Genomic DNA, 27,335 nt, shown 5'->3' with positions numbered 1-27,335 from the left:
GGATGTGTTTTTTTATTTATATATAAAGATATTTATAAGATGACGCTTTGAATTATTTAAGAAATATATAATTCAAAAAAATGTGTATGGCTATATAGAAATATGATTGTTAATAAAAAAATATTAATGGGATGCTTTTATTATATATATATAACTAAATATATATATATATATATATATATATATATATATATATTTATTTATTTATTTATTTTTGTTTCCTTTTGGAAATTTTATGTTTTATCTTGTGTATATATTAAATATATGAGCTTGCATAATATATAAAATATAAATAATATATATTTTTATACATAATACATTATTTATAATGCTATATATCATATAATATTAGGATATATCATTTTTTCCTTTTAAAAAGCTTATTGGTTTTTTTTTTTTTTTTTTAGTACCTTGTGAAAAAAAGAGGGTGACTTATATATATAATATATATATTGGTAAAAAAGGAGAAAAAAAATAATAATAATATAATTGATTTTATTTATTGTGGACTATATTTAAATAAATAGAAATTTATAAATTCTTGAGCAAAAAAAAATAAATGATACATACAAAAAATAAATATATATTTATAATATTATGTATTTTATATGTGTACATATTTTATGCACTTAAAAAAAAAAAGGAATATATTTATGTATTAAAATAGTACAATGAATATATAAATATGTGTTAAATTTTTTTTTTTTTTTGCGTTATTTTATTTAAGAAAAATATATTATATGCCTTAAAAAAATATGTAATTATAAATATTTATTTATAGTTATAATATTTTTTGTAATATATATATGTATTTACATATATTTCATTATATTTATGAGTAGAAGCATAAAAATTTTTTTATTAGACTTTAAAAATGATGAGATAATTTATTTTATTTTATATTTTTATTTATGTTCTTAATGTTTTATTTTCAATTTATATTATCTTTATTATTTAAAGATATAATATATTTGCCTTTTTTTTGATATTATTACATATATATATATATATATATATTATATGTACAATATTTTTTTATTTATTTTATTTTTATTTTTGGATGTATTTAACATGCTAACAAAAAATATATATTTTTGAAATATTTTATTTTTAATTGGTTTATATATACATATATATATATATATATATTTTATTTATATGTTTGGAGTTTTTATATTTAAAGATGCTTTTTATTGTATTTTCCAATATATTGGTGAAATTTTTTTTTTTTTTTATATATTTGTTACAATAATTATCCTTTTTTTTTTTTTTTTTTTTTTATTTTACGTATTATATTATATAAAAGAAAAAATATCTTAAATAATACATGTTGACACCAAAAAATATATATAATTATATATATATATATATATATATTTGTATATTTTAAATGTTATAATTTTTTTTTATCATTTTTCACTTATACAGTAATATTTGTAGTTATATAAAAATAGAATAATGAATCATGTCATAATATTTTTATTATTACTTATTAATTTTGTCACAATCGTATATGGTCAAGATAATGCCGAACACAGTGCAAATAATGTAAGTTATAAAATAAATAATAAAAATTAATAAATTAGTGTGTTTGTATATATATATATATGTATATGTCTCTATCGTTATGCGCTTATAAGAGTGTAGTGCATAAATGTGGTTGCGTGATTTGTATATGAAAAATTAAAAGTAAATTTTGATAATTACATTTAAAATGTGTACATATATTTATATTATTGTAAATATATATATATATATATTTACATATTAATATATAATATCATTTTTTTTTTCAGATTAATGGAAAAGAGGAAGAAGTTGAAGATAGATGGAAATTGTATGCCTTAGAAACAAACCCATTTCTTGATTTAAAACACCCAAATTTTAATGGTTATTTTATAAGAAGTATAGATGAATATTATGTATTTGAAACTAAAACATATAATGATTATATGAAAGAGAGATATAAAAATTTGGAGAACAATAATAGTTTTACAAAAAAGCAATTTCATTGTGCACTTGCTGTATTTCATCATGGTCGTCCTAATCCTAAACAAGTTAATGATTATAAAATATGGAGTGCTCACGCAAATATTTTATTAAATGAAGTTATGCACAAAAAGAAGTATGATAAATTTATGTTATATACGCCATTTGTTAGTGTTAATAACTTTTTAGGAAGAGAAGGTCTTCATTCTCATGTAAACTTTGCTTTTATTATTGTAAATAGATTAGCATTAACAATTAAGAATGCATTAAAAGATGATACATGTCATACATATGATTTATATTTACATGGACATTGTTTTGGTGGAAATATTATTAGAATAATATCATCCTTAAGTAAAGATTTGTGGAAAATATTTCAAAAAGAAGTTATTAATTTTAAATATGAACGAGAAGTCTTAGCTATTATTGATTCTAGTTTTCATTTAACATTAAAAGATATAAATATTGTAACTGATAGAGATTCTATTGAAGTACGTAAAGATCCATATTTTAAGAAAGATAGATATTATTTATATAAAGATTTTAAATATAAAGAACCAAATAAACCAATATCGGAAACTTTTGATGATGTGTTCGAAGATGAAGATATAGGTTATCATCGTTTAAAAGATTTAGATAATCCTGAGAATGTTCATAGTGCTCATGAAGTGCCAGATGAATATGATAATTTACTTAGACCAATAAAGAGGTTACATTTTTATCTTTTAAATAAAAAAATTAACCTTCATGCTATAACCGTTACTGGTCCACCTTTAAGTGGAACGTTTTCAAAAATGGAAGATATTGATGTTGGTCATCAAGCTTTTTTTAAACAAAAATATATTGTAAAATATTTGCCTTATCATCTTAAAAGAGCTACAATGCATAAATTTAGAGATGTAGAAGAAGTTTTACTTATATATAACTCAGAATTATTTTGTTTATTAACTATACATGAAAAGTTTTCATATGATTATACTAATAATATAGGTTCCCTTATGACATTTTTTAAAAGCGTAAACTTTTATTCTGATTTAGATAATGACGAAATAGTTAGTATGCATGCTAGTCTAGCATTACATTCACCACTACATATGAGATCATTAACTTATTATCTATTAAATATTAGAAATGAGTATTACTATCGAGCTTTTAGAATACCATCACATTTATCAGATATTAATGTTTCTAATAATTATCCTTTTTTTGAGTATCTAAAAAATAATAATGTATGTTCTTCCGTATCATCCAGACATATAGAACAACTTATTTCATATGTTAATGAAGCAATTAATTTTAATCAAAAACCAAAACCACTTATACCACAAAGAGTTATTTATAAGAATCCATATTTAGAACATTTTGTCCTTCCATATATACCTGATAAAAGTATATATACTCCACATACTATATTAGGTACAGGTAGAACATATTTATTATTATATACGTTTGATATATATAAACATATTGCTGGAACTGCATTTAATAATAGTTATGTTTTAACTAATGATAAAGAATTATTATATGATTCTGATCCATTCATTTATTATAATTGGACAAGTCATGTTGGAGATCAGAATAATGTACAAACAAATTATTTCATGCAAGATATTTATGTATTCTCAGATAATGTTAATATGAATATTGTAGATAATTTGTTTAATTTATTTACCTCATCAAATCTTATAAAATTCTTTATATTCAATAAAAATCATAGTTCAGATGTATATAAGAGTTTATATAGAACTGTTGAGAAATTTTCGTTACCAATGGTTGATATAGTTTTAAGAAAACAAAGAAAAAAATATATAGAGTATCCATTTTTAAAAAATGACAAATTTAATGATGAAGAAAATTTAGTATATGAATATATAAATAATTATACCAACTATTTAAAAAATTTCAGTTTTAATAATTCAAAAGTTTATATATCAAATGATAATTTCATGACAAATCATGAAACGTTCAAAAAATATCATTCAGAAGGAATTAATTCATTGAAAGAACAATTATCAAGTTTACATAAATTTGCTCAAGAAAATAAAACCTTTTATCAAATGAAAAAGAAATTTGAATCTATACATAATATGAATAAAATGAATAGTTCAAATAATGAATCATTTAATGAAGAACAATTACAAGAAATGTATGAAGAATATGATGATTTTAATAATATTGAAAAACCAACACAAGATGAAACTGAAAACAGTAATGAAGAAAATAAATCAAAATTAGATGTAAATTATCATGGTATTTATTTACTTATAAAGAGAACCTTAAGCTTAAAAGAAGCTTTTCAATCTCTAAAAACCTATAATTCCTTATATTATAATATAAAATATATCGAATTTATAATAAAAAACTCTTATTTAGAACATGTTGACGATCATATAAGTAATATAGATGATGTAAGTTCTTGTTTATTTAATCATGATGATGATATTAGTCTTGGTTATATTGCTAAATATTGTAACTATAATCAACGTCTTTATTTCAATATTAAAAAACATTATATATCCAGGGAAATATATACAGTACCTAAATTAAAATATTGTGAAAAGCCAAAATATAAACATTTAAAAATATGTGAAAATTCTATTTTACTTAAATTTTATTTCCGTAGTGATCTTGAAACCGTTTTAAGTAATATTAATAAGAGAGAATTTAAAAGACTCACACAAATGAAAGAATCAATAGAAGCTGATATAGATAGAGAGGATATCTTTTCTTTAACGAATGATTCATTAGTTACTTTGTTTCATCAAAGAAATGATGATATAACGAATCTACCTGTTAATGCATGTTTCAAAGTATCAAGTATTTCAAATATGAATGATTTCTTTTTCAAAAAGAATAATTCTGAAAATAGTAGTACTGTGAAGAAAAATAGTAATAATTTAAATGATAACATATTCTGTACACAAGTCACATTACCTGTTATATTAAATAAACTAACAGTTAAAAGTATTAATGATATATATTTAAGAGCCATTAGTAATGTTATGAAATATAAGCAATTTAAAAGCATCTTCCAATTAGCAGATGATGAAGAACCATATGATTCATTCATATATTTCTTCGACAAATTTACCTATATTTATAATGTAAGAACGTTTTATCAAAATTATAGTGAAATTGAAACATTTAATACACCACAAAATATAAAATGGAATTATTTCTATTACTTATTAAAAAATGGATTAAATACAGATTATAATAATGAAAGCTTTTTACAAAATTTCTTTTATGGAGAACATGTTAATCTAGTCAAACCTTTAAGAGAAAACATTTTAAAGAATTTCTTAAAACATTTCACCGTCTTCTTTTATTTATTTAAAGTGGACGAATAAATAAACAAATAAATATATACATATATATTTATATTTATATTTAGGATTTTTTTTTTTTTTTACATAAGACACAAAAAATAATATTTTATTTGAAGTTTTTATTTTTTTCCATTTTTTATTTTTCTTTATAACTTTTATTTTTTACTTTTTTTTTTTTTTCACGTAATTATTTGTATCCTATATAGGGTCTATATGAAGTAAATAAAAATAATATTTTAATATATTATAATATGTTTTCATATATCTTTATAAATAATAATATATATATATTTATTTATTTATGAGATGATTTATTTTATATTTAGTATATATTTAATAATTGCATGAGTGTCTATTTATATATAATATATTATTTTTTTTTATTTTTTCATTGAACCGATTTTGAACTTCAGTAAAATTTAAGTATTTTATATTTTTAAAAGTTTCCTAAATAGTAGTATGTATTTGATACACATATATATGTATATATATATTAAGGAATAAAAAAAAAAAAAAGTATGTATAAATATATTCTCATATATTATTTTACATATTTTTATAAATTGCTGTTTGAAAGTATATTATAAAATACTATATATATGCATATATACATTATATATATATATATATATATATATATATATATCACATAATATTTTGTTTTGCATATATTTTATTTTATTTTTTTAACATTCAAAATATAAAAACATAATAATAATAATAATATATATATATATATATATATATATATATATATAATATTCCTGTCAATCTATATAATAACGACAAACAAACTCTTCATTTATATTTATGGACTTATTTTTCTTTATCTGCAAAACAACGTGAACATGTCTTGTATAATTCGTGGGAGAAGAAATATGGATATTACCACATAAATAATTAGGTTCTTTATTATCTGTGCTAAATATATGTGACAAATTATAATTATTTGAATGTAAATGTAAAAGAGTTTGTTTCCAATGAGTTTTTTCTTTAAACATACTTGTTGTTAATATAGTACTTGTATTATTTGAAACATTTGGTATTGTATTTAAATTATTCAACTGTTCTTTCACGTTTATAGGTTGATTCATATTAGTATCAACATTGTTATTATTATTATTATTATGTATATTTTTTTTTATATAATATGTTGATTTATCAAATAAACAGTCAAAATAAAAACAAAGACTTGTTACAATTTTATTTTCTTTTAGTGGTATTTTAAAATCTACATTTATATAAAAATATTCTTTATTATATGTATACATATCAATTATAGCGTAATTAATAATTTCAGATGATACATTATTTTTATCAACATACATTATTTTAGCCGTTTCCATAAATTCCTGATTATTCGGTTTGAGTTCATACAAATTCTTATTATACATAGGTTTATCCCATATTAATATATTATCATTTATATATTCTATATCATTATATCCAGACATATATAAATATATTTTATTTGGAAATATATATCCATTTTCTTTTAAATATTTATCTCTAGCATATAATATAGTATTAATCATACATTCGTAGAATAAAAAATAGCCCATCCATTCAGATATAATTATATCAAATTTTAATATATCCAATTTTACATTATTTGATTTTTCAAATGTTTCAATATCTAAATCTTTGTTTAAATAATATATTTCATTCTTTTCATCCATATATATATTATGATCTTCTAATTTACCTTTGAACAAATAAATATTTTTTGCTTTATTTATTTCAGTAATTTTTTTTGCTTTCTCTAAAATTTTCTCAGCGTTATCTATTCCTACAACAACCTTTGCATAATCAGAACAGAATAAAGAAATAATAGATGATCCACAACCTATATCGAGAACTATTTTATTTTCAAATATTTCTTTATTTTTATTTATAAAATCATAATAACATTGTGTTCTGCTTTTATCTAAAATCATTGTTCTGTGTATATCTGCATAATTATAACTGTCAAAATATTTTTTATCGATTTCATGGATATCTTCTTTAGTATATGTTTTTATGTTATGTTCGACATTTTTCATAACATCAAATTTTATTTCATTTATCCTTGTTGTATTATTTCTATTTATTTGTTCTATATTATCTGTTTGAATTTCCTTTTCACGTGTATCATTTATTGAGTTTTGTTTATTATATAATAAGTTATTATTTTCATGTTCATTTGTATTATTACTATAATAATTTTTCATCACATTTATATTTTCATTTTTTTTTTTTTTATTCATATCTCTTTTTATTATTTCATTCATTAAATGTTTAATAATTTGTTCCATGCTGTTAATTTTTTTATGTAAATTATTTATTTCTTCATAATCACTTTGAGATGATTGTACAAATTTTTCTATAAGTATGGATTCTTCCATTTTATTTCCTATATAATTTTTACTAATATCACCACATGATTTATGTTGGTTATCTTGATTCACTATGACATCTACTAATTGGTTTATATTAATATTATTTAAATTTGAGAAATGATCAAAATTATGTTCTAATTTATTAGGTATATGATTTATTTTGGGGTTTTTATTTAATATTGGACAATGGTTATGTGCTTGATTATTTGTTTTTTCTCTTTGTTTTTGTTTCTCATCACCAATTGAATAATCTTCACAATTTATTGATTCATTTGTTACATATTTATTATTTATATAATATGGACATTTTGATAATAAGTCATTAGGATAATGTTTTTCTATATTATTATTTATATGTTTTATGTTATTATTAATAGATGATAAATTTTCTTCATTGTATTTACTTATGTTATCCTCGTTTTCTGAATATGATGATAAAGAATATTCACTTTCTTCGTCAACATAACTTGATGATTGAGCACTAGATGAATTTTCTAAAAGATCATTTAATTTTACTTTAATATCATTTTGTAAAATGTAATAAGAATTATTATTACCATCATTTTTATCATTAACATCATTATTTCCATTATCATTTTTAATATTATTTGATTCGTATACAACATTTTCGGTACTGTTATAAGTATCACCCTGCAAATTATATAAGTCGAAATCATCAAGGTTTATATCCCACAATAATTTATCATTTTTAATAACAGGCTTTAAAAAGAAACCTACATTTTTTTCAGAATTTGCTATAGTATTAAAAGCATCATATTTTATAAACAAATCATGATATTTCTTTACATTCAAATTATTTAATTGACATAATCTTAAGAAATTAATAAATATGATATTTTTATACTCATCATTATAATATATAATATTAATATTCTTATTTAACATATTTATAACAACATTTCTTGTTTTTCTACTTTTATAATTATCTTCACATAAACTATAAGCATAATCATCATTTGAAAATTCTTCTTTCCTTTTATTAATTACTTCATTATCATAATTATTAATAATAATATCGATCGTCCTGTTTAAATCATTCAGTTCTTCCTTTTCTACAATCATTTTCTATCAACTGTGAATTAAAAACATGGTACCTCATAAAATATGATATATAATATATATATAAATATATGTTTATATATAATAAAATATAAAGGGAAATAATTATACAGACATTTAAGATATATAATATTTATTTAACTTTAGAAAAAAAACTAATATAATTTTTGCCTTAAATTAAATAAAACAAAAGGAAAACGAAAAAGGTTATTCTAATATATATATATATATATATATATATATATATATATATATTAATTTAATTATTTATTAACATTTATATATATTATATAAATGATAAAAACAAAGAATAGTTCAATTAACAATATATTTCTTCTATATAACAAATATCTTATTTATTTTCTATAAAACAAATACAATCTATACATATAATTATATATAAATATTCATTAAAACAAATAAAAATTTGTATTTTAAAAATAGAAAAAAAAAAATAATAATAAAATAAAATTACATATTAGCTGAATATTAAAATGATAAATGAAAGAACAAAAAATATATTTTTAATATATATATTCTTTTTTTTCTAATTCCTGTAAATTTATTATATTAATAATTATTCAAAAACAGTTGTTATTCTATATATATATATATATAATTATATAAATTATTTTTTTAATAATATTAACAAGAGATTTACAGTTTTTAAAAAAATGAAAAAAAAATTAAATGAATAGGAAGAAAAATTATTCTATTATAAATATATATATATATAAGTATTTTTTTAATGTCAAGAGCAATTTGTTAAAAAATATAATAATATATAACATGAAATATATAGAATATGCAATATAAATAAATATATTATTATATATATGTATAATATTATATAACCTCATCATATACATATATATTTTATTTATACAAAATCATAAAAATAAATACAAATCTAAAAATGAAAAAAATTATAGTATATTTTAATAATATTTAAAATAATATAAATTACAAAAATAACAACACTTATTAATAAAAAAATACTTAAAAATAAAGTATAAAAATTAAAAATTTATGTTTTTTTTTTTTTTTTTTTTTTTTTATTTTTTTATTTGATTTTAAAAAAAATGTTCCCCTTTTATACATAATACAATATTTACGCTAAAATGTACCATCAAATCCCACAAAACCAGTTAATAAAAATATGGGAAAGTATTTTTTCTTCTCAATTTTTGAACACCAATTCCAAGCTGATGTTAGTCGACCATCTATGCAACTTCCTGCCTCATTAAAATTATCACCTCCACTACCATCAAATCCGTGACGAAAAAAATCACATGTTATCATCATCCTAAAAAAAAAAAAAAAATTTTAAAATAAAGAAATACATAAATGGATATATGAATACATATATATATATATATATAATAAAATTTCAACGCATATAATTTCACAATTATTAACATTTTAATTATCTATATTTTATTTATTATAACTTGTTTATTTTTTTAATTACTTTAAATTATGAGCTCCATTAAATTCAGTGTTAATATAATTTTTCATTGCAGGTGTAGATTCGTATAACTCATCAATTCCTTGCAAACATAAAACAATTGGATTGAGTATTCTCGGTACCTATAATATGTATGAAAATTAACAAAATGGTATAATTTTATTTTGTTTTTTTTTAAAAAAAAAAAAAAAAAAAATGCTTTCAAGTTTACATATTAACGCGATCAATTAATAATACGGACAAAAAAATAGTGATCACATATACATATATATGTATATATATATATATATATTTTTTTTTTTTATGTATAATTATTTAATATTATATAATCACCTGAGTATATTTATCAATGAACATAAAAGTGTTAGGAATATTTGTGTCGCCCATATGAATCATACTCGATCCAACCCAACCACCTACTTTCTTTTGAACGTTATGAAGAATTTTTCTCATAACACCAAGGACTGTATGACCACTTTGCATACGGTTTAATCCTTGTCCTGTGTCAATTAATCGATAAGGGTTTTTTAAATCTAGCATATCACTTTCTGCACATGTCCATAAAAAGAACATATGTTCTCCTATTTCTCTCCACAAGTATAATGTTTGCAAAACATACATATATTGTCTACTATGTGAATGTGTTAATCGACTTCCTTGTTTTCCTGTTTCTATAGACAGAGAATAAGGAGAATTTCTTTCATTTGGATCATAGAATGATTTTAAATATTGTATCATAATTTCGCATGGTTCACAAAACATTTTTATATGAGTATTATAATCACATAAACTATATAAACATCTCTCAATTTCTTCTGAACTTAAAGAAGGTAATTCCTCTGAATTATTTGTATCTTCTTCAGTATTTGTTTGTGAATTAAAAATAGGTATATTAATACGAAATAAATTTTTTTTATTATTTTTATCATTCGAATATTTTCTAGCTAAATATTTAATAGCATCTTCTTTTTGTTTTATTTGTTTTTGTATTTCATTTCGATTCCCTTTCCCATCTATTTGCATTGTTGCTATTTTTATTAAACTATCTTTTAAAAGATCAAAACCATTTTTTCTCTCTTTTAATAAACCATATACAGTTTTTATAGGATTTACACAATCAAAAGATAGTAAGTCATAAATCTCTTCTTTTCTTGTATCCATTAAGAAGTACATTAGTTTTCCATAACTACTCCTCATCCTATCAGGGTTTAATATTTTATACCTCCTACCTATTTCAAAAACAAAACTAAAGAAATGACTATTCTTTATAAAATCTCTATCACGTATTAGTTTTTGTCCATTTTCATAGTTGTTTGCTATTACTAAACCAGATAAAATTGAACATAAAGTTTTTATCTCTTTTATTATCTTCTTATTTTTATTTCCACTATGCAATATATCTATTTTATCAGTATACTCACTTACTTCTAATGTACTTTCTAATAATCGTAAATATAACCTTTCTTCATAGGTGAGTCTTAAGGGAATATATTTGCACATATTCATATAGTAACACTCCTCCTCTTCTTCCTCCTCATTTTCAACCTTCGCATCCTTATCCTCTAGCTCGATTGTATCATATTGTTCATTTTCAAACTAAACAAAAAAAAAAAAATAAGAAAAACATAAATATGTATATTTTATATTAATAATTGACATCACATTTTTTTCTATAAAATATTATATATATATATTGTTCTATAAGATGTATAATGTTAATGAGCCCACATATATTATATATATATATATTTTTCCCTTCATTTTACATTTTTAAGAATATCCAATGTATCCTGTTTTATCTCTTGGTCTATGATGGCACTTAAGTTTCCTTCTTTATTTAGTTTATCAATTAATAAAATCAGTTCATCTTTGTTTAAAAATTTAAGAACTTCAAAATTCTTTTTTGATATATTTTCATATTCCTTTATATTATTTTCTTTAAGATTTTCTTCCTCTTTTGTATCTATTAGTGTTTCTTCTTTTTGATCTAATATATTTTTTAATTTATCATTTTCATTCATACTGAAAAATTTTATACTTTAGAAAATATTGTATTAACAATTGTATATTAATTTAGATACAATCTAAAAAAATATACTAAGAAATTCACACATACATAGATACATACATGCGTACATACATATATTTATATATTGTACTACCAATAAGTGTACGTATTTCTTTTTTAATTTATTATTTTTTTTTTAAAAAGAAAAAAGTACACTGTACTTTTATTTAATACGTAATACAGGAATATCAAATTCGATTAGGTATATTTAAAAATCATTTATTCTAACTATATATATTATGTATATATTATATATATATATATATTTTACTAATAATATATACAAATAATATTTTCAAATGGTTCAAGTTATTATATAATATATACTAGATCTGTTAATTTAAAAATATTACCAAAAAAAAAAAAAAAAATATAAACATATATATTATATATATAATTATGTATATATTATAATTACTTTTTTACAATATTTTGTGTACTTATATTATTATGAGGTTAAGTTAATATTTATAAATATATGTTATAATTATATACTGTAAATATATATTTACTTTTTTCATTTATTTCCGAAGAAAAAAAAAAAAAAAAAAATTATAATATAATAAAATATATTTATATAAATAAAATATTATTATTATTATATATATATATATATATATATATATATATATATATTTATATTTAATAATACAGAAATATTAATTTAACAAAAATTTTGTTTTATTAATTTAAGGATAAAATATATATATATATAATACTATTATTTATTCTTCTAAATGTATATAATTATAACAAAAGGAAAAATAAGAAAAGAAAAAAAAAGGGAAATAATTTATATTATATATATATAATATGTATATAATATATATATATGTATATAAGTATATACATGTTCATATATATGTTCCAATAAAATAAATTTATAATATATTTTTTTGATATATTATATTAGAGAAAATATAGTTACAAAAAAAAAAAAAAAAGAATTATTATATATTTTTTTTTTTTTATACCTGATTTTAAAAATATTTTTCTGTTTTTTTTTTTTTTTTTATTATTTCATTATTGCTTATTTTTTTTTCTTTTTTAAGTAATTAAAAGTAAACTTAATTGCCTTAATATAATTTTATACATGAGAAAAAAAGAATGAAATAAAAGGAATTATTTGTTTCTCTCTTGTCATGAAAATGTATAATAAAATAATATAAAAACAAAATCCTTTTTACATGTGAATATCTTTATTTCTCTATTTTTTTCATTATAATTTTCCAATGTGTAAAAAGTAGTTCTTTTTCTTTTTTTCTTTTCTTTTTTTTTATACACTTTGTAATCCTATAATTAATTATATAATTGTATTATATTTCTTTAAATATAAAATATAATTTCTTTTCTCTTTTTTTTGGATATATATAAACGATTAGTTAAATAGTTTTAAGTTTTTTTTTTTTATTAGTTATTAATAATAGAAAAAATTATATTTATTTTTAATTACGTACTTTTAATAATATATACAATACACATATATATGTATTTATTAAATATATTTATATATATGTATGTATTATATTATAAAAACGATGTAAAACATAAAAAAAAAAAAAAAAAAAAAAAAAAATTTAAAGAATATGTCCTAAATATATATATATAAAATGATTTTATTTTGCATATAAATATTATATTATAATATAATTTTCATGTTCATGTAGTTAAATATGAGGTAAAAAAAAAATATGTAATTCACATATAGAAAACACAGAAAAGAAATAAATACACTTATTTCCTTCCACAAATGACAGAATTAAAAAAATGAAAAAGAATAATTTAAAAAATTATCACATATAATATTATTATATATACATATTTTTTGTTTGGCATGTAAAGTAATTTATATTATATATATATATATATATATATATATATATATATAGATATATAATATTTTATTTATAGATTAATTATACATTTCTTTAAAAAAAAAAAAAATTATAATTTTAATCCTGTATATTAAATGTAAATTAATAAAAGACACATAAATACATTTATATATATAAATATATGCATATAATGTGTATATATTATATATCTTAAAATTTCCAATGTTACTTAAAAAAAAAAAAAAAAATACATATTTTTATATATAAATAAATGTATATATATATATATTTTTTTTCTTTTAATATATGGCCAAATATATGCAAAAAAAAAATAATGTAAATATTTTTCTTCCTACATAATATTATAAACATTTTATTAATATTTATTACAACACTGCATATATAATACATATATGTACATTAATTTTATTATATTAAAATTTTCATTTATATCGACGTAGACGGATTAAAAGAAGGTATAGAAAAATAATAAAAAAAATATATATACATATCATACAACAAGTACAAATATTTTTACATACACATATATATATATATATATATATATATGTACCATTATACATAAAAAAAAAAAAAAAAAAAAAAATTTTCTAAGAAAAATTGCATGAATATTATTAAAAAAAAAAAAAAAGAGAAAAAAAAAACAAATTTTCTTCATTTGATGCCAAATGGGTATAAATTAATAAAAATATTGTGGGTCTATCATAACTGTCAATAGATATATTTTTTTTTTTTTTTTTTTTTTTTTGGGTATATGCAATTTTTTTTCTTTTTTTATTTAAATAAATAAATATATATATAATATATATATATATATATATATATATTATGTGCTAGATCTTTTTTTTTTTTTTTTTTTTTTTTTTTTTTTTTTTATTTGCTCCTTTCTAATTATCATAAAAATATTTATGGTCCTTTGTTTTGTAGTCATAATTTTGATATCCAAAATTATTATCAACTGTTTCCAATACGGCTCCTGGATATTTTTCTGTTGGTAGATTTTTTTCCTTAAAGTTTAGATTGAGTTCTTCCTTTTTTTCTTTAAACATTGTAGTATTATTATTAATATTATTATTCTTGTCCGAATTTTGTTTAGTAACTATTTTATCTGCAGCAAAATGTTCAGGTATAAATGAACTGTAATAATGCTGAGTATTATTCATATTATTTTCATTGGTATTAAAATAGTAACTGGTACTATTAATATTACTATAATTCATATTAATTTTGTTAAATGAATTTTCATTATTAAGATAGAAATTATTTAGGTTTAAATTTAAGTTATTTATTAAGCTTTGATTAAATACATTTAAATTTGTTTTGCTATTTTTTTTATTCATAAAATTATTATTTGGTGTATTATTTGTATTATTATTTATGTTCATATTTTCACTTAATGCATTATAATTACTCATATTATTGCTAAATAAAGAATTGGATATATTATTATGTACTTTATTTATATTAATAATATTAAAATTATTAATTTGTTTATGTAACATATCATTATTACAACTGTTCATATTTTTTTTATTCATTATCATATTGGTATTGTTGTTTAGATCATTATTTCTTTCAGTATTATGAACATTTGGATTCATATAATTATTCAAATTTTTAATATTCATTAAGTTTTCATTACCCACTAGTATATCAGCATTATTAGGATTATTGATTTTATTCATATCATGAATAATAATTCCTTCATTTTCCGTCACATTACTATTATTGGAGAAATTGTTTTTTAATATTAATTGATGTGAACTATTTTTTTCAAATCCTCTATATAATTTTATATTATCTGTTTTGTAATAATTAGCATTATTATTATTGTAGGGATTATTATTATATGATGTATTTTTATCCATAATATCATTTGAATTCTCTTCATTTAACATATGGGATATATTTGATGTGTGTAATTCTTTTTGTTCTACTTCTTGTTGATCCTCTTTTATAAAATTTGTGTAGTTCTTATTACAATGATTTCTTTGATTAATTATATTATTAAAGCTGTTTACATCTTCGACATTAGAATTCACAAGGTTACTACTACCTATGAAATTATTTTTATCATTATTTTTGTTTCTTATATTCATGTTCACATGTTGCTTGGAAAATTTTGAATGATTACCCTCAGTTTTGATATTATTATTCTTATCATCTTTATCCTCTTCGTTATTATTATCTTTATGATTATTATTATTATTATCTTCATTGTCATTATTACTAAATATGGTTAAATTATCATTATTACTAACAATGGTACTATCATTATTACTAATCATGGTACTATCATTATTATTTTTATTGCTATAATTGTTATTATTATTGTTGCTATGATTATTATTATTATGGTTGTTATGATTGTTATTATTGTTGTTGCTATTATTGTTATTATTATTGTTGCTATTATTGTTATTATTATTGTTATTATTATTATTATTGTTGCTATTATTGTTATTATTATTATTGTTGTTGCTATTATTGTTATTATTATTGTTATTATTATTATTATTATTATTGTTGTTGTTATTATTCATATTATTCTCCTTATAATCAGGTTCGTTTAAATTATCACCAGATGTTTTCTTATTAGAGTCATTATTATTCTTACTTTTATTTTTATTGTTCTTATTATTACCCTTATTTGAGTTTTTATTATTGCTAACACTTTTTCCATTAGTATTCCTATTGTTATTGTTATTATTGTTATTGTTGTTATTATTGTTATTGTCATTTGCTTTATAACCTACTTTATTATCTTCATCATTAGCATCTTTATCTTTTCCTTCATTATATTTATTACTATTATTTGTATTATTTACTGATCCACTAATCCAATTTCCATCTATGGATGTATTACCCTTATTATGACTAGCTACATTAATTTTATTATCACTGTTTATAATACTTGGACTTGAATGATTTATACCCTTACCTGAATTGTTCCCATGATCGTTAATATTAGTACCACTATTCATATTATTATTATTATCAAGACTATTACCACTTATATATGGTGTCGAATTCGTTACATTTATATTGTTCTGATTCAAATTTGAAGGTACTTTTAATTCTGTGTTTAAAACAGTATTAGTGACTCCTTTATTAATATTTGACATAGACATATTGACATTTTTCATATATGTTGTACTATTATTTTTCATCAAATCATTATTACTATTCATCATATTATTTAAATTGTTTACATTTGAATTAGATGAATTATTCAAATTTAACATGACATTTTTATTCATATTATTATTATTATTATTGTTGTTATTTATTTTTTCATCTTTATAATTTTCATCTCTCTTGATATTCATATTTTGTACTAACATATTTAAGTTCTCAATACCAACATGATCTCCCATATTATTTAATTCATTTTTATTTGTTGATAGATCACTTATAAATGATTCACTTTTTATATTTCTCTTGACATTCAAATTGTTCGTATCATTAATATTTGGATTATTCATAGGATGCACACTAGTACTATTAATATTAAAATTATTATTGTTTATGTTTGAATTATTATTTGATATTGTATTTTTAAAATTAATATGATGAGATGTTCCACTACTACTAGTAGTAATAATATTATTATTATTATTTAATTTTCCAAGAAGATTTTTATTATTTGCAAATGAATTTTTATTACTATTTGAATTATCTATACTTCTTTTATCTATATCACAATACTCTTCACCAGTAATTGACTTACTTTCATTTATATTTGGTGATAATGGATTAACATAATTAAGATTTGATGAATATTTACCAAAATTGTTATATTTATTTTGAAGAGAATAATAATTATTTGTATTCATATTATTATTTCCCCCGGGTGTTGTTGTTGATGGATTGTTTCCATGAGTATAAGCCGTATTGTAATTCACGCTATTTAAAAATGCATTACTACTACTATTATTAGTGTTGATGCTATTATAATTGAAATTATTATAATTTATATTTGCGTTATACATATTATTATTTATCATATTTCCAATTAAAGGACCATTATTTGTTGAATATATATTTTTATTTAAACCTATCATATTTTCATCACAACTACTTATATTACTTATACTACCACTCTTTAGATGATTTAATTCATTCATACTATTCATATTGTTCAAGTTTATATTCGATGTACTACCACCCAAACTTCTGATATCCCCATATAAATTATTCATGTTCAAATTAGTACTTAATCCATTGATATTCATACTGTTGTTCATTATACCCATACCATTCATATTCATATTCATACCATTATTATTATTGTTATTATTCATATTATTGTTTGTATGCCCATTATTATTCATTCCCCCCAAAATTAAAGAACCGTTTATACTGTTATTTATACTATTGTTTAAATTGGCGTTGTTTAAATTCATTAAGCCATTATTTGCATTAGACATACTGGGACTCATTATACCATTATTTGCACTTAAAGTAGGTGATAAATTATTACCATTTGTTAGACCACCTAAATTCATCATATTTTCATTGGCAATATTATTCAAATCGTTATTCAAATTACCTGTTATATTTCTAGGTAAATCATTATATATAGGTCCCATCATTTTTGATGTATCCAAGCTGTTTTTCATTCCACTATTAGGGTATGATACCATAAAACTTCTACTCGAACTACTTAAATTATTATTATTGTTGTGGTTGTTGTTACTAATTGGATCGGTGTTTTTACTATTCATATATGAATTGGTATTTAACGATAATCTCAAATTTTTATTACCTGTATTATTTAATAATTGTGATGGGTGTGGAAGATGAGGTGGATGTGGTGGTGATGAAAGAGAAGAAGATGGAGAAGGTGGTGAGTTATTTACAAATTTATTAAGAACATAATTATTCACTGTGTCACTACTATATATAGCATTTGTTAAATAATTATTAGTACCATGTATATTATTGATATTTGAATTAATGTTATTATAGCTATTTTGATTGTTATCTGCATACATATGAAACATTACATCATTTTTATTATGTAATTTTGGAACTTCTTTGTTAAAACCAGTTGGATGATATTCTTTTGCATCAATATAATTACTCATTGGATTATTATTTGGAGCATTCATAAGCATATTATTATTATTGTGACTATGATGACTATTACTACTATTATTATTATTATTATTGTTACTATTATTATTATTGTTGTTGCTATTGTTATTATTATTATTATTATTATTTTTGTTATTATTGTTACTATTTTTTATATAATTGTGATTATTATAACTATTGTGATGGTTGTGATATCTATTATTATTATGATCATCTAATTTAGGGTTATAATTTTTTATTGTTGAACCTAATCCATATATAATACCTGAATATTTTTTATCATCAATTTTGTTATCAAAATACATTTCCATCAATTTAAAAAATGTTTTACAAGTAACTAATGAATCTGAACCCGCTTGATGTTGTCTTCCTATTCTTTTAACACTTAAGATTTCACTAATTTTTTGTAAGGAGAAAGTTCTACTTAACTGTTTGATATTTAAATTTAATAATAAATATTTGATATCATATAATGATGGAAAAAAATCGTTTAATAATTCAAAAAATGCTGCTTCATTATGAGGTAATGCTGAACATGTCAATATTTTTAATAAATAAGCAAAATCATAACAACCATGAAATGATATCCATTTTACATCTTCATTCATAACTAAACCAGATGACATAATAACTTCTCCAAAATGTAATAATTCTATACCTAATGATTGATGTTTTTCAAAATTGATTCCACTTAATTTTAAAAAATCTATAGAATTTTGTGCATACATATCACTATCTAAATCAAACTTAAAATTAAATTGCCATGTCGAAACATTCGGCATTTCACCTTTCCCATTGGAAAAGGTTACACCTAACTGAATTACTTTTAATAAATCTACATTACATTTTATGGTCTGATAATTATAATCTAAGACATTTCCCGTGGGCCTTGCTACTATACCTGGAAATTCTGTATCAATTGCAACATAAGGATGTTTTTCAACAATATCTCGTATTCTTTCAAACTCCTCTTCTAAATTATTTGCCCACACGTCAACTATTTTCGTTCTCTCATCCATGTATGATATGTTATTACTTTTTTATACATTTAATTTTACAAAGTGTTTTAGGACTTTTCTTCTCCCTCATTTGCATATTAAATATACAAATATATATATGTCTGTATATATATATATATATTTTTTTTTTTAACTTACATATGATATATTTTCTTGCTCTTGCTTCTTATTATTTTTTTTATTATATAATATGCTTTTTTTCTTTTTCCTTAATTATTTATATATTTGTTAGCTTGATTATTTGATTGTTTATTATATTTTTGTTTCGTGCTTCTTCTTCTTTTTTTTTTTTTTTTTTGAATTTTATGATATATATTTTAATATAAATAAATGAATAAATATATATATATATATATATATATATATATATATATATATATATATATATATATATATATATTCAGATATATACAAAAAAAAAAAAAAAATTAAATAATTACATGTGACTTGTTAATTATTATATATATATATATATATATATTTTAAAAGAAACCAAATCACAATTGAATATTTAAAATATAATTTCCCTTTTTAAATTGAACATCTAAAACCAGGATAAGTATTAAATGTTCTCAAAAATAAATAGGAAATAGCAAATAAACACCCATCTGTAAATTTTCAAATTCTCTAAAAAATAGGAAAAAAAATATATATATATATATAATATTACAAAATATAATTTATTAAATGTATATATATTTCATAAAACTTAAAAATAAATATGGTAAATATTTACACTATATTCTTTTAATAATTGAAATAGTTACACATATTATAAATAAATAAAAATATATATATATATAATGTACTTTACAAAAATATAAATATATATATATATATATATACATAAATTAATATATATATATATATATATAATATAATAACACAATAGCGCACACTTTTAATATTTTATATTATTTCAACACATGAAAATTTTTATAAATTTTTATTTTTCATACCTATAAATATCCTTTTGTATATGCAAAAATATAATATATATGTAAAAATTCTTATGACAAATATATGTATAATTATTATATTCATAAAAAAAAAAAAAAAAAAAAAAAAACTTAACACAAAAATTTTAAGTTTCTTTTTTTATTTTTTACTTTTTTATGTTATTTTTTATATTTTCAAAAAAAACAATCTTTTTTTTTTTTTTTTTCCTTTTTTGTGTTTTTTTTTATTATTTTCTTAATTAATATTATTACCTATAAAATTGAAATTAAAAAAGAAAAAGAATTATATATATATATATATATATATATATATATATATATGTATATAATATATGAAGGCATGAATAAATTAATATTATCCCCATATGTATTATATAACTTTGTGACAAATTTACTTTTTTTTTATATTATAGTGGTTATATAATAATACAAAAAAAATATACACAAATTAATATAAAAATAAGGGGTAATAAAAATATGTAGTATATTCAATTTTTATATATATTATAAACATTTTCGTATATGCTTTATTATATATATATATTTGTTTTTTTATTTTTTTCTTTTATTTTTACATATCCTTACTTCCATAAACATTTATACAAAAAATTATATATATATCTTTCTTTAATAATTTCTATTTTTCTGAATTATTTACTTTTTTTGGTTTTTTTTTTCTGATTTTCATATGCAAGAAAATTAATATAAATATATCATATAATAAATATATAACTTTAAAATATATATAATATATATATAAATACAATCCTTTTTTTTTTGTTTTTTTAAATTAAGATATTTTTTTGTTTTTTTTTTTTTATATTTTTTACAATAAATATTTCTTTTTTTTTTTTTTTTTTTTTGTTTTTTTAAGATTTTTTTATAATAATAAGATTTATTTATTATATATAAAAATTTAATAAAAAAAAAAAAAATAAAATATATTTATCTTGTTCATATTATTTATATATAATTTATAATATGAATATTATATATTATTATATATGTAATTATTTTATTATGTATATATATATATATATATATTGAATATTTTTTTTTTTTTTTTTTTTTTTCCTATTTTGTATGCATATATCAAATGAGAAAATAAAAAAAGTATATTTATTATAACATACATGAATATTTAAAAATAAAATATTATATAATATAATTATAATTATGTATATATTATATTTATTGTATTATAGTATTGTATTATATATATATATATTATATAATATATATTATATATATGATATTATATATTTTTTAATAGGAAGGCACATTATTCATTATTAATTTATCATATATGCGTTGATATAAGTAATATGTATGTTTTTTCTTTATTTTTAATTTTTTCTTTTATCTCAAAAAAAAAAAATAATAAATAAATAAACAAAAAAGAGCACATTTCTTTATTTTCAATAATTTCTCCCTTTAAAAAAAAAAAAAAAAAAAAAAAAGAAATTTATTTTATTTATTAAAAAATAAGAATAACAATAATTCTATATAAAATAATATTTATAAAACAACATATAAATTAATATGTTATAATATATATATAATTTAATATAATATAATATTCTTTTATTATATGTTTTTTTTTATATTTGTATGTTTCTTAAATATAAATAAATTTATATATATATATATTAATGATCTAAAAATTATCTATTTTTAAAAAGTTATATAAAATATAATTGTGATTACATATATTTATTTATTATGTATTTATAGAATAAAATAATAATAAAAAAAAAAAAAAAAGAATTTATTTTCTTAATGTAAAAATGTTTTATTTATATACTATTTGGAATAATATATAATAGTTATAGATATATCTTTTCAAGATATTTCATTTATTAAAAAAAGTATCTTTAAGATACAAATAATATGTTTTGTTGTAATATAAATAATATATATTTTTTCTTTGTAATATCATCTTAATAAATATAAAAGTTATAAGAATTTTCTCTCTAAAAGGTTAAATATATAAAAGTATGATTTTTTTTCCCTTTTGTATCTTTATTTTTGTTCATGAGTCTTTAATAAAGGTTACCTTATGATATTTATTTTATTTTATTATTTATTTTTTTTTTTTCCTATATCTTTTATGAAAGAATAACGAAAAACCTTTTTTTTTAAATAAAAAAAAAATTAAAGTTTAAACTGAAGGGCTTATTTGTTATTTTATATTTTTATCACATAAAATGAACAAAAAATTAAAAAGGAATAAGAAGAAAAAAAAAATAAAATAAAAATAAGTATATATAAAAATGAATAAATAAATAAATAAATAAATAAATAGTAGATATATGTTGAAATGATATAATGAAGCATCCACATATATATATATATATATATATATATATGTAACATATTGTACATATGTATTATGCATTTTTATTTTATTTATGCAATTTCAAGAATCCTTCTGTTTATTCCCATTTGGCATACAACTTCTTGTTTATTCTCTTATTATATGAAATATAAGTACCAATAAATACAAGTAGAATTAAGAACAATAATAATAGTAAGCTAAATTTTTCAATAGTATCAAAAGACCCATTGGGTTGATAAGAAGTAAAATATAAATTATTACCCCATGAAAATATAAGAGTAGTTGATTCTAATAGACTTTCATTTGATATGAATCCTCTTGAATTATATAATATATCTGTATGTGTTATGAATGTATTTAAATTTTTATATATATTATTATTTTTATCATTAGTAATAGGTAAATATGTTATTTTATTAGTATCTAATAATAGTAATAAATGTTTATTTGTTATTCCTCTTTTTGTTTCTGTAAAATTAAATGATTTAACATTATTATCTATAATATAATTCTTTTCATTAATTACAATATTTTCTTCATCAAATAAATTGACAACTTTTTGTTTTTTAGATGTTATTAGATTAAAAAAACCAGGATCTGGTTTATCTAATAAGATTTCAATAATATGGAAAACATTTTTATGTATATTTTTATGATAATAATTTAATATAATTTTATTTTCATTTATTATTAAATGGAATGGTGGATTTACATACTTATCTAAAATTCTTGAAAATAATAATTTACCAGTAACACCATCAATTATATATAATGTATATATTTTATTCGTTTTGTTTTTTGAACTAGTAATATAAGATACTATATTATCATTAATATATTTATAACAAATAGATGCGTCTTTATTTATTTTAATTGGAAAAAACATATCTTTTTTTGTTATTGATTTAGAATATAATTCAACATTTTCATTATTTAAATTGATGGAATATGTTTTTATTAAATCCACATTTTCTGTTCCTTTCTTCTTAGAAATAATTAATCGATATCCTTGTATAAAATTATCTGTTTTATTAATTTGATAAAAATATAGTTCTTCATCATTAATATTTAAATCAAGTGAATTATTTAAGGTATGCATTACTTTTGTATTTAATGAATCATCAATTGCTATTAAAGAAAAAGTATTCTTAAGAATAAAATAATTTTTAATATAAAAGGATTCTACTTTCTTTTGGTATATAATATCTCCATTTAAAATATCAAAAATTAATATATGTGAATCTTTTTTATTATTAGGATTATTATTTTTTAATATTGTAATTACGGTATCTTTAGAAAAACCTTTAAATAAATCAATTACACTATTGTCATTTAAAATAATATTTGTATTATGTATATTTGAAGAAGATGATAAAGAAGAATTGTTTTTTCCTTTCATTGTATTATTATTAATAATATTCGAATTATTAAATATTAATTTTTTTGCATTGTCTATCTCAGACCAATTATTTTGATTAGTAATTATAGGAAATCGATAAATTTTTTTATTATCAAACATATTATCATTTTTTATATATTCATTTGTGTCAATTTTATATAATATTAATCCAGTATACAAATGAATAGCATATATGAAATTATTATATGTAGATACAAGTATAATAGAACTACCTGCATATTTACTACTTAAATCTTCTGCATATTTATCAAACGAATTCTTTACTAAAGAATTCATAAATTCATATATACTTTTATCTTTCATATATTCATTATTTGAAATCTTATTTGATTTATCTTTTTCATTATTTAATTTCTTTTTATTAATTATAAATAAATCACTTTTATCTTTTTTAAGCGTACATATATTTAACAATTTCATTTTATCTTCCTTTGATAAATGAAAGGGAAAAAATGGTAATAATGAATTGTCTTGTTTTTTTTTTTTTAATTCTTGTACATATGGACTATTAAATAAATTTAATTTATCTTTAATATAACCTTCTATTTCTTTAGCTATATGAAATTGAGGAGTATATAAACCTCTTGATGTATTATTAAGCTTTTTTAAATGGTGGAAATTATAAAAATATAATTGTTCAATATAAATTAATGATTCTTCTCTAGTAAAATAAACATTATTGTTTTTATATACAGTTAATGTTAAATCATTATATATACTAAAAAAATAATTCACGTTTTCTTCTTTATTATATATACCTATTAAAAGTTCTGGATTATAATGTATATTATTACTTTTTTTTAATTCTTGCAATAATATATTTTTTTTATCATTATTAACTTGTTTAATTGATATATTGTTATTAGTATCTTCACCAATAATCATCACCTTTTCATTTTCTTTATTTAGATAGTATCCAATGACTTGATTTTTCTTATTTTTTTTTTCTATGAAATTCATTTTTTTATTATCATAATTATATATTAATACATTATCTTTTTTGCCTATGCATATGTATTTTCCAACATGACAATTTTCTAAATAATCATTTATAATAAATTTTTTATTAATATTATTACCCTTTTGTGTCTTTGACTTCTCCATTTTGTCTTTAATAGATATATAATTATAAAAATATTCATTTTCATCATTTAATAATTCTATCCAATATAAGTAATCATAATCATATATAATAACTACATTATTGTTATATATACTACCATAATAAGAATTATTATTATTATTATTATCAGTAGTAGTAGTAGTAGTACTATTAGTATTCTTGTTTGTTAAATTTAATTGTTTTATTTTTTTAATTTTGTTCATTTTTTTTGTCAAAATGTTGAGAGATCCTATATAGGAATTCTTATTTGCATCTACATAGAATAGGTTTATTATTTTATCATCTTTCACATTTATTATTTTTATATATATTAGATCCAATTTTAATTCTTTAAAACTAATAGATGTTATTGAATTATCATTTAGATTACCTATATCAATTTTATCTTTTAAAAGAATATATATATTCTGTCCTTTTATTATAAAGTCGTTAATAATTTCGTTGTTATTATATTCAAAAGAACTTAACAAATAAAAATTGTTAATATCATATACATTTATATAATTATACATATCTTCATCTTCTCTTATATTATCTTCACTCAGGTCATTACCATAATTATTTTTATAAATTAATGCAGCAGCATATTTATCGTCTCCATAAAGTTTTTTAACACTCTCATATTCTCTATGATATTTCGCATGTTCCAATTTACCTAATAAATCAAAAATTAAAAAAAAAATTAGGCACACAAAAAGATTATGCAAATATATATATATATATATATTTATTTATTTATTTATTTAAATATGTCACATAATTTATAGTTTTACATACCTGTTTTATAATTTAATAATCCTACAACGCCATCATAACTCGAAAGAAGAATTAAATTATCTAATTTATTTGGTATAGGTATAATATTATTCACGTGACCTATTAAATAAGTATTATTTGAATAAGATGCATAGGTTCCATAACATATCTTTATAAAAGATAATATACCATATATAAAAGCATGAAACAACAATTTGTAATTATTCATTTTCTTCTTTTTTTTTTTTTTTTTTTTTTTTTTTTTTCTTTTATCAATAATGTTCATGCAATATATTAATTGGCTTTAACGTTTCATGTTCATAATAAAAAAAAATAACATTAAAAAATAAGAACATGAAATAATTTATAACAAAAATGAATATTAAATAAATTAATAAATATATATATATATATATATATTAGAAATATAACAAATATTTAATAAATAACAT

The 27,335-nt window shown here is 18.3% G+C and overlaps 5 protein-coding genes across 5 annotated transcripts; 1 reads left to right on the top strand and 4 right to left on the bottom strand.

Annotated features, from left to right (window-relative positions):
- Positions 1-1,458: 1,458 nt before the first annotated feature.
- On the top strand, positions 1,459-5,339 carry PADL01_0810700 (conserved Plasmodium protein, unknown function; the record flags this gene model as incomplete). The annotated part of the gene is made up of 2 exons (XM_028681445.1): positions 1,459-1,548; positions 1,797-5,339. The coding sequence occupies 2 exons, from the start codon at positions 1,459-1,461 to the stop codon at positions 5,337-5,339; spliced, it is 3,633 nt and encodes a 1,210-aa protein (XP_028537823.1).
- A 746-nt stretch (positions 5,340-6,085) lies between these two features.
- On the bottom strand, positions 6,086-8,779 carry PADL01_0810600 (histone-arginine methyltransferase, putative; the record flags this gene model as incomplete). Its single annotated transcript, XM_028681444.1, has 1 exon — positions 6,086-8,779. The coding sequence occupies one exon, from the start codon at positions 8,777-8,779 to the stop codon at positions 6,086-6,088; it is 2,694 nt and encodes an 897-aa protein (XP_028537822.1).
- Positions 8,780-9,892: 1,113 nt separating this feature from the next.
- Positions 9,893-12,265, bottom strand: PADL01_0810500 (conserved protein, unknown function; the record flags this gene model as incomplete). Its single annotated transcript, XM_028681443.1, has 4 exons — positions 9,893-10,082; positions 10,248-10,366; positions 10,578-11,840; positions 12,011-12,265. 4 exons carry the CDS (start codon positions 12,263-12,265, stop codon positions 9,893-9,895), a joined length of 1,827 nt encoding a protein of 608 aa, XP_028537821.1.
- A 2,790-nt stretch (positions 12,266-15,055) lies between these two features.
- PADL01_0810400 (CCR4-associated factor 1) lies at positions 15,056-20,287 on the bottom strand (the record flags this gene model as incomplete). The annotated part of the gene is made up of 1 exon (XM_028681442.1): positions 15,056-20,287. One exon carries the CDS (start codon positions 20,285-20,287, stop codon positions 15,056-15,058), a length of 5,232 nt encoding a protein of 1,743 aa, XP_028537820.1.
- A 3,394-nt stretch (positions 20,288-23,681) lies between these two features.
- On the bottom strand, positions 23,682-27,169 carry PADL01_0810300 (ER membrane protein complex subunit 1, putative; the record flags this gene model as incomplete). The annotated part of the gene is made up of 2 exons (XM_028681441.1): positions 23,682-26,782; positions 26,905-27,169. The coding sequence occupies 2 exons, from the start codon at positions 27,167-27,169 to the stop codon at positions 23,682-23,684; spliced, it is 3,366 nt and encodes a 1,121-aa protein (XP_028537819.1).
- Between the last annotated feature and the right edge of the window lie 166 nt (positions 27,170-27,335).

The sequence above is a fragment of the Plasmodium sp. gorilla clade G2 genome (assembly GCF_900097015.1).
Source record: "Plasmodium sp. gorilla clade G2 genome assembly, chromosome: 8".
NCBI lineage: Eukaryota > Apicomplexa > Aconoidasida > Haemosporida > Plasmodiidae > Plasmodium > Plasmodium adleri (nom. inval.).
The sequence above is the reverse complement of the archived record's forward strand: the minus strand, read 5'-3'. Positions and strand labels throughout refer to the sequence as shown.